Source organism: Galeopterus variegatus, unplaced genomic scaffold (assembly GCF_000696425.1).
Source record: "Galeopterus variegatus unplaced genomic scaffold, G_variegatus-3.0.2 Scaffold2422, whole genome shotgun sequence".
Taxonomy (NCBI): Eukaryota; Metazoa; Chordata; class Mammalia; order Dermoptera; family Cynocephalidae; genus Galeopterus; species Galeopterus variegatus.
The window spans coordinates 127,203-137,077 of record NW_007728533.1 but is presented as its reverse complement, the minus strand read 5'-3'; the positions used below and the strand labels follow the sequence as shown (position 1 = coordinate 137,077).

Genomic DNA, 9,875 nt, shown 5'->3' with positions numbered 1-9,875 from the left:
CCAGCCAGGGGGTGTTTCCTGTAGCCCCTCCCAGGACTCTGACTATGCAGTTACAGCCTGGGGGCTTCTGAGTGTCCTTTACAGCCTGGGGGCTTCTGAGTGTCCTGTGCTGCTATAGGCTTTTACACAAAGTGGGGAGTGCTTTCCTCTGATTACTGTTGCTGATTCAGTTTCCTGAGGTTGGAAAATAAAATCAGACCCACTCTGATCAGCAGGATGTGGAACAGGTTCTGCCAAAGCCACTTTCCCACACAAGGGCTGTGCCATGAGCGGGCCACGCCACGAAAGGCTGCTTATGCTGGTGTCTGTCCCCTTATGGTTCCTTCCAGCAGGACGTGCATCATGTGGGGCTGGACTTGGTGTTGTGGCAGGCCTGTGCTGTCCGCTCTTACTTCTATCTCACAGAGCATGTTGGTGAGTGTTGGAGACTTTGTTTCTGCATCTGCAGTCTGGTGGAGGTCACATCTCCCACCTCAGCTGCCATGAGACGTTCAGGAGGCAGCACTTTTCCCCAGAGTCACTGTGGAGGCTTCATCAGAGGATGCACTCAGATCACATGCTGGCTCCTGGGCCAGCAGGGGTCTGAGGCCAGGCACCTTGCTGGGCTGGGCCCCAGTGGGCAGAGCAGTCCCTGCGTGCTGAGGGGAGAGCCTGCAGCCCCACAGGGCCCATGGGCAGCCAGAGCTGCTGGGAGAATGCCCATGTCCTAGGTGGGCTCAGCCTGAGAGGAGGGTCAGGGGAAGGAGCCACGGTCAGCCGGGTGTCTGAGGTCAGGGGCTGGGGGCATGTGACCATGTGTATCTGCCAGTGCTTGGGTTGGTGAACACACTGGGCCAAGGGAGTGAGGGTACAGTTTGTGTCCAGTTTGCTGCAGGAGACAGCGTCTTTCCCATGCTTGGGTCCTTGGAGTAACCGACTTGCTTTCTCCATGCCTCTCCCACCGCATGCCACCTGGGCAATTCTCTGACACCTACACATTTATGTTTTCAATTTTAAAGTCTTTGGTTTTCCTTTCTAATGCGTGAGCTTCTCGAGGGCATTGACTCTTACTTGTCTCTGTGCCTCAGGTATAGGGATAGCGTTCCCACACAGGGCACCTGGTACCTGCTGTTCACATCACCCCACAGTGGAGACAGCCCACGGCCCCCAACCGAGGAATGCACAAATGTGGTGTAGCTCACCTATGTAGCAGAATGTTATTCGTCCGCAGACAGGAATGAAGCATTGATACGTGCTGCATTGCGGATGGACCTTGGAAACGTGCTCAGTGAAAGGAGGCCATCACAAAAGGCCACCCAGTGTGTGGTTCCACCTATAGGAAATGTCCAGATTAGGCAAACCCATAGAGACAGGAAGTGGGTTAGCAGTTGCCAGGGGTGTCGGGGAATGGGGAGTTATGGCTAAGGGGTCTGGGGTTTCTTTTTGAGGTGATGAAAATGCTCAGGAATTAGCAGTGATGGTTGTACAGCTATGTGAATATGCTAAAGAGCACTGAACTGTACACTTCCAAAGGGTGAAGTTCAGTGGAATATGAATTATTTCTCAATTAGAAAAGCCTCCAAACCCAAACCAAACCCAAAGATTGAACGGGGAGCGCTGGAGTCCTGGGGGAGCGAGAGTGCTGTTTTGTGTACAGCCATTCCAGGTCCGTGTTCCAGCCCAGGAGATGAGAGATGAGTGGACGGTGCAGTCTGTGGTCCCTGACCTCCACGGCCACGAGGCCATTTCGCATTGGATGCTTGTCCAGGGCTGTCACCTTTCCACCCTCAAATGGCCACTGCTTAAGGACCAGCCAGTAGGCTCCCGCCTGCGGGATCCTGACGTGGAAATGCTCTGCTTCTTTTGCCTTTGTGATTTCTGTTGTGCACAGGAGCCGTGGAGGCAGTGTGCGCACCTCCTGTCACATGCCTTGAGTGTGCGTTACGGGTCATGCAGGCGGCCAGCAAGGAAACAACTGTGGTGGGGATGTCACAAAATGTGGGTGTGAGTGATGCGTGCCTCCAAGTCCTTTGTGGGGAGCAGTTGCAGACGTGGGCTCTGGGGATGTCACAAAACACGGGTGTGAGTGCGGCGTGCCTCTGAGTCCTTCGTGGGGAGCAGTTGCAGATGGGGGCTCTGGGGCCCAGATGTGGGTTGTTTCCTGACCCCACTGACCAAACTCTGGGCAAATCCATGGCCATTGTTTCTCTGCACACCACTGTCCCTAAGGTACGATGGTGATAATGACAGAGTTGTGACAGAGACAAAGTGAGTGGGCACATTTAAACTACGCAGAAGAGTGCCTGGCACGTAATAGCATGCAGCAAATGTTCGCAGTCATTACTGTGGTTGCAATTGTGACTTCTACCTGTTGAAAACCTTCTAAATATGTCCTGGGCTGAAATGTTTCTTTTCTTAAAGAACATTTTCCTTACAAAGATGCTATGAACCTTTGCAGATATAACGAAAGTAAAAAACTGAAAAATAGGGTACATAATCTTTTAAACATTTATGAGTGTTATGCTAGATGATAGCAATTTTTAAAAGGATCTAAAATTAGTTTGTTCAAATATCTGATAAGCCATTTCAATTAGGCATCTGTTTTGCATTTTAAAAACTTTTAAGTTATGTTTCTCATTAGGTTTTTTATACTTTCAGAAGGAAAGTGTATTATTTATTATTCCTTTGTAGCACATCTGTGTTACTGCTTTCTGGGCTATTTGATCCTAGCATAGATGTATTTACCGAGTGTAGTTTTGGAAACTCCAGCCTTGGAAGCAGGGTGTTACAGGAATTATTGCCAAATAAGTATATAGATACATTAGAAGCAGAGTTTGTAAAATCTTGTGAAAAACTTCTGGATCTGTTAGGAGTAAGTAATATATCCTAGGGTCTCTCTTATTAGGATGTGAAATGCCTGAGAAGCAATAATTTACAATATATTAATTATGTTAATTAATTGGAGAGGATTCAGAATACTAATGCTCTGCAGCTAATTAGGTGTTGATGTTGAGAGCCGTTAAGTGGTGAGGAGGAGAGCACGCGGGTCACCTGCTCAGAGCCAAGAAAACAGCGTGGGGGGGCTCACCAGCCATGGGGCACGTCTCCTCAGCAGGGCTTCTTGCCAGCTCACTTTGTTTTGCGCAGCTAACTGCTCCTCATCTTTTCTATGCTCGGTGCCACACAGAGGAGGAGGACGTGGACGCCGTGGATATCTCCCGCGTGCCTGCAGAGGTGCTGCGTGACATTGAGGCTGACACCTACTGGTGCATGAGCAAGCTGCTGGACGGCATCCAGGTGAGCGCCGCAGCTCCCCAGTGGACCCCCTTTTGTGACCACACCACCGGCCTTGGTGCCAAGGCATGTGCTTGACCCTCAGCACAGCGTTTACTAACGTCTGAATCCTCAGTTTCTATACCTGGAATAATACGTCCTCCTCAGGGTCAACGGGGTGTGAGAGATGCTGTGTGCATCTCTTGATGTGGGGACAGTTGTGACGTCCTGCTGTGGGTTCCAGCGGGAAGGCCAGATGCAGGGTCTGATCCCCATGTGTTCGATCACCCTGACCCTGCTGGTGCAGACTCCAGCCACAGGCATCAAATGTGGGCAGTGGTCTTGTGCGAGGCAGACTGTGTTCCGAGGAATCCTCCCTTACAGGGCATCAGATTTGGGCCTGGGAGCAGCCCGTAGCCCTGTAACATGGTGGCCAGGGCTCCATGTGTTTGGGGAGCTGTAGCTGTGCCTAGTCCCAGAAGGGACCACGAGCGAGTGGGAATTCTGTGCACCATGGTAGGGTGCCATTGGTCTCCCTGTCAGCTGGGGTCCCTGGCTGAGATTTTCACAGAAAAGCCACAGGTTGCCCAGTGATGGGGCTGCTTATGTGGAAACATTGTGGGGAAGAATCCTGCATAGTGCCTGGAAAAAGGGCCTTGTTGGCAGGTGAATTAGGAGTGAGACTGGAGTCAGCTAGTGTTGCAGAGAAGTGGTTGAGCCCTCGAGTGGGTGTGTCACATTTTAGGTCACTTTAGGCTTACACACCTTTCCTAGGCACCTGCTTTATGCACCTGAGAAATAGCAGTAAGTGAGGTGTGAGGCCTGCCAGAGGAGCTCACCATGGGGTGGAGAGGGGACATTGAGTGCAGCAGCAGGAGACAGAAAGTGCGTGGCCCTGAAGTAGACTAAAGAGGAGAACCCTCAGAGAAGGGGAAAAACACAGGGCAGGGTTTTGGTGGATTGAAGTTATCCAAGAGACCATACTTCCAAGCTTCGTCCTGGGTCCCCTCACGCATACTGCCCACACGGAGATGGCCGCCATGAGCTGGCTGCACTGGAGGGTCAGCGTCGTCCACCAGCATCCCTTTCATCCCAGCTGAAGGAGGGGCCCTGTCATCTGGGAGGACATTTCCTATCAGGGCCTGGCTTCCTGAGCCTTTGTCACAGCGGCTGTTCCTGGTACTTCTGCCTGAAGAGGTCGCAGCTCAGCAGCTCCATTTGAAATGGTCAGAATAAGGCTCTTATAAAATGTGGTCTAAGATTTAGACCCTGAGATTTAATTAGAGTAAATTAGCCAAAATGATTCTGTTGAGGAAAACTGTGTGGGTTCATGTTACACTTTTGACAACTTGGGAATTGACGAAGAGAATGTAGAAGCCTTCGTGTAATTGAACATGGAAGCCTCATGTCTGTCAGCTGATCCAGGCTTCCTTGTGACTTATTTTTTTCTTGTAAAGAAAAGTGTGCCCTCCAGAGACATATGTTGGCCCTAGCATCAATTCATCATTTCTCCTACTTTGTTAATGTTTTTGTATTTTTTACAATTCTATTTCCCAGAACTTAAGGCTTTTTCCCTTCTTAGGAAAGAGATTAAATCGTAATGTAAAACTTTATAAATCTCAAATGTCGCTTCTCTGATTGTGAGTGATGGAACTTGTGCCGTTTAAATACAAGACTATCTGGCTTCTGTTTGTAAATAAAATCAGCTGTACAATGAAATCGATACTGGCTTTTCATTTTTCACCTGAGATCTCTTGTCTGATGAAATGGTTTATTGACAGGGCTAACAAGCGTAAGGTAAAATGCCTTTCTGGTGTATGTGTTTACAACAAGGCCCAGTCCAGGAGGAACCATCTGTCTTTCTCTCACATGGTTATGATTGATTCCACGTGATCCTCATGTGACCAAGCGCTGAGGGATATCAGTTCCCACCATCAGGGGATTTGGGAGCTTGGCTATAATTCCCGTAGATAAGGTCATCTCAGGCAACCCCAGCAGAGCTCCTCCTGGGGACTGTTTTAGTGTCTGGGCCCTGCTGCCATTGTAGGTTCAGATGAGCATGAGGATATGAACTAATCTAAAATCAGAGCAGCAAACGGACCCGAGTGACAGCCCTCTAAGGACCCGGATGCTTCTGCACGTGGTTATTGGCTGCTTCTGCCTCTTAGCTCATTTCCCTTCTCCTGCTGTCACCTACCTCTACTTTGTTCTTAGAACCACTAGAACCATCCTCCTTAACCACCATTATCAACACCATTGTCTTGGAAAAACTCTTTTTTGGCTTTAAGTGCTAACAGTTCATAGCATTGCCAAAGAGACTTCAGTGAGGTCGGAGTCACAAACATGACTGTATTGTTAGGGCTAGGGCCCACAGAGGCCCTTCAGAGCTGTTGTACAGACTGGGTCACAGATCCCTCACATGCCAGTCTGGATCACCAGACCCCTCATACGTCAGGCTGGGTCACCAGACCCCCATGGACACAGGTCCATGAGCTAGGTAGTTGGGAAAGATCCCAAGAGCCATTGGCAGATGATACGAGCTTAGTCCTCAGCAGCAGCAGCAGTGGCAGTGGTGAAAGGTGGCCTCCTGGAGGGTCCCATGGGCAGTGGCAGCAACAGCTTGCAGCAAGAGCCTCCAGCAGCAGTAGTGGCCTCCCTGTGGCCCCCCTGGAGGTGTCCTGGGGTGGGGGGACCCTGTGAATCAGAGCCACTTCTCCTTTATACTTATGTCCGTCAACCCAGGACACCTGGGTGCGAGTCAGACAACCCAGGAACACCTGGGTGCACGTGCACAATTACCTTAGACAATAACCAAGGAACACCTGGGCACACATGCATATTTACATCAAATGCTTGACAAGACTCCAAACCCCTGAGGGACCCTGACCATTTAACTTCACTTTCCCTACAATGACACATTGGGCATTTGGAAAATATTGGATGACTGAGGTATGCAGAACTTCTAAATGTTGACGTGTTTCATTATGCAGTGTTAAAAAGTCACATCTCATATGGAGAAGCTGTCCAGCCAGGCCAGGGTGGCAGATGAGTCTTCCAAAATTCAGATTTTGGCTTAAAAGCTCAAGTAGCATCATTAGCAACAAATACTGTTCATTGTTTTTCTTGAATTCACAGACTGATGTTCACTTTTGAGAAAATGTCCTCTGAGCCCCAAGTTTGAGTAATCAGTTTGTCTGTTAGTCATCTTTCAAGTAGAAATGACGTGTCTTGAGGAAAGCATTCAGTTTTGCTCCCAGCTGCGGCAGCACCATGCTCTCCTCCCATGCGCGACACGGGCTTTATGTCTCCCCCACGTCTCCCACTCAGAACATTGGAAAGTGTTTACTCAGGTTGAGATGGAACACTGTAATAAAATTATCTTTTCCTACTTCATCAAGGAATCCTTAAGTGAAACTGCCTTTCCTATTTTAAACCGTGAGCGTGTGGCCTTAGAATGCAGTTGTGACTAGTACAGTTTGGTGGCACTGCCTTGATTCCACCCCTGAGAACTCCTGCCCTGGAGGGATACCCTCACTACACAGGCCTGTGGTGTCCTCAGGAAAAGCCCCTGAAGGTGAGCTCACGACAGAAAAAGTATGAAACAGGCAGAGAAAGAGTGTGGCTAGAACAAATGTTAACTGCTGCCGTAGTTAGGAGGGTTTGTGCCTGGAGACCTGAGATACAAGAACAGTAATTTGAAAGGAACCATAAAATATGGAGGCCTCTGGGCCGGCCCGGTGGCGCACTCGGTAGAGTGTGGCGCTTGGGAGCGCGGTGGCGCTCCCNGAGACCGGTCCGCTCACTGGTTGAGTGCGGTGCGGGCGCGACACCGAGGGTTGCGATCCCGTTGCCGGTCGCGGTATGGGCACACCGAGGGTTGTGATCCCGTTACTGGTCACAAAAAAAGACAAAAAGGAAAAAACAATATGGAGGCCTCAATGAAGGATAAAGGAACAGTTTAAGATCAAGAGTAAGACTCTGAAGAAAGAACTCACAGATTTTTAAAAGAACCAAACAGAACTTCTAGCAATCATAAATGTACTTGTTGAAATTTAAAACTCGTTAGACACACAGGCCAGCCTGTGGCTCACTTGGGAGAGCATGGTGCTGACAACACTAAGTCAAGGGTTAAGATCCCCTTACTGGTCATCTTTTAAAGGTAAAAAAAAAAAACAAAAACTCGTTAGACACAGGAGAAGAGAGAATTAGTTAAAAACAGAGAGTAGTTCTGAGGAAATTACTAAGTAGGCAGCACAGAGAGATACTGATGATATGACAGAGGCTAGGATGTGAAAGAAAATGAAAAAAAAAAACCTAGAAGGGAAGACATACTGGAGGAAAAGCCAGGAATTTTGTAACACTGATGAAAGACATTGTTACATATTTGAATAAACAAAGCAAATCTCAAGAAAGATGAAGTTTAGAAAAATCACACACAGAGACATGAGTGAAGCCACCAAATAGGAAAGATAAGGGACAGTTTCACAGGAAAGGCTGGTGACCTACACAGTCCATCTAAAAAATCTAGATGAAAAACAGGCTGCAGCAGAAACATCAGAGGCTGGAAGAAAGTGGAATACTATGGTGTTTTAAGAAAAATAACCTCAAGCTGGGTTGTGTTTAAAGCATAATCCAGCTATATGCAATTAATGAGAAACTCGCCCAAAACATAAGCATATAGAAGGGTAGAAAGGAGAGGGTTGGGGAGAACTCGGCAGATGAGTATGAGCCAAAGCAGTTGTTGCGTAGCTGTGTCGCCCTGCGTGGCCAAGCAGCAGCCACATAGCTGTTCGATGAGACAGGTGTTAAGGCAGAAAGCCTTACTAGGCAAAGATTATCCCGGCTTAGTGAGAAGTGGACAGATTTACCAGTGAAAATGTAATCTTGAACGTATGATCCTGTGCACGTGTACATAACGGGGGAGAGAGGGGAGTGAAGATGCGGCAGAATCACCACGATGCTGTCCATGCCAGGCGCACTCTGAGCACTGTCATCATGTCGGCTCGTGTCCCTCACACAGGCCTGTGGGCACTTCCCTCTGTGTGGCCAGGGAGTTGCCGCTTCAGGATTCAGACCCACACAGTCTGGCTGCAGCTTTCTTGCCCCTCAGTAATTAGAGTTTAAGCAGATAAGATTAAAGAACATTTGTACCTCACAGTTGGTATGTTTGGGCTAGTGGACATATCTAGAACCCGTATCCAGCACATAGAGAATATTCTTTTCCTGCACACATAGAACATTTATAAAAACAGCCCTACCAGCAGTTAGCAAGGAGCCAGAGAGACCAAGGTCTGGGTAGGGGATTAGCAGATTTAGAAGTGCATAACAGGGTAAGCTGAGGCGCCATGGCATGGAATGACCCAGGTTGCTTAAGGAGTGGGAGTGTGGGCTGGAGCTTGTGGCTGGGAAGGGGGTTGGCATGGATGCTCTGAGAAAGGGCTGCCACTGTTGTCCTCCCCAGATTCTTGGGCCTGGTCCCCCATTTCCCATGAATTGGTGTCCTCCCCCCAGGGTGTCTGTTTAGCAGGCACTCTTTATATTCAGGGCATTTAGTATTGGGAGAAAAGGAGAAGTGGCTGCATTTCCAGACATAATGGTCTGATGGGACAGACTGTATTCACAAAGTCACACCCAGGAAGCCATAGCTGGCTCATGCAAGCAATGAAGTGGCATCATCAGCACCACCCTGAGGGACCTCAAGGTGGCAGATGGATGTAGGAGGGGCTCAAGCAAGAGCTAAATCAGGTGGTGGTGGAAAGGTATGGGTGGGCCAGGTGCTCCAGGACGGGCTGGAGGCTACCTAAAACTGGGTCATTTATGAAGAAATTTATTTCTTACAGTTTTGGAGGCTAGGAAGTCCATGGTCCAGGGGCACATCCGGTGAGGGCCTTGTTCTGGATGGGAACTCTGCAGGGTCCCATGGTGACCAGGGTGTCACATGGCAAGAATGGGCTGAACAAGAGAGCTAACTTCCTGACTTGCTCTCCTTATAAAGCCGTCAAACCACACCCATTACTCCATGAATGGATCAGTCCACTCAGGAGGGCACAGTCCTTACTATCTAATCACCTTTTAAGGGCCCACCTCTCAATGACCATAATTGGATTTCCCACCCTCTTAACACTGTTACAGTGGGGATCAGGTTTCCAACACATGAACCTTTGGGGGACACATTTGACCCATAGTAATGCTCTTCATAGGGTGAGGGTGGCAGCTGGTGCCACATTGCCTCCTTAGGTCTGCTAGGACATGTCTGGGGTACTCTTTGGTGGTTGCCATGCTGTGCAATGCCACTGGCATTTAGTTGGCAGGGATCAGAGGTCCTAAATGTCCAGTTGTGCAGGTATAGTCCTGCCTGGGAAAGAATCTTTATAGCAACCTGTTAAGAAACACTAGAGAGAATGCCGAGTTTGTAGTCAGCAGATGTGGGCTAGAAATTTTCCGTCTTTGTGACCCTAGTAGTGATTCCAATTGGATGGTTTTATCTAGAGAAGTAGATGAGGTTGTGAGAAAAAACACCTTATTTTGTGGCGAAAAGGATCTCTTGCATCTGGCATGGCAGACCATGTGGTCAGAGGTTTCCAACGTGCAGGGGGGTGGCCTGGACTGGCTGGAGTGCAGGC

The 9,875-nt window shown here is 48.9% G+C and overlaps 1 protein-coding gene across 1 annotated transcript in view; it reads left to right on the top strand.

Annotated features, from left to right (window-relative positions):
* Positions 1 to 9,875, top strand: part of LOC103597783 (TBC1 domain family member 22A) — a gene marked incomplete at both ends in the record, with an annotated part of 120,587 nt that overhangs the window by 93,606 nt on the left and 17,106 nt on the right. The window contains one exon of the mRNA XM_008581644.1: positions 3,167 to 3,276. Coding sequence (XP_008579866.1) covers positions 3,167 to 3,276 — 110 coding nt within the window. The remainder of the gene's footprint in view (positions 1 to 3,166; positions 3,277 to 9,875) is intronic.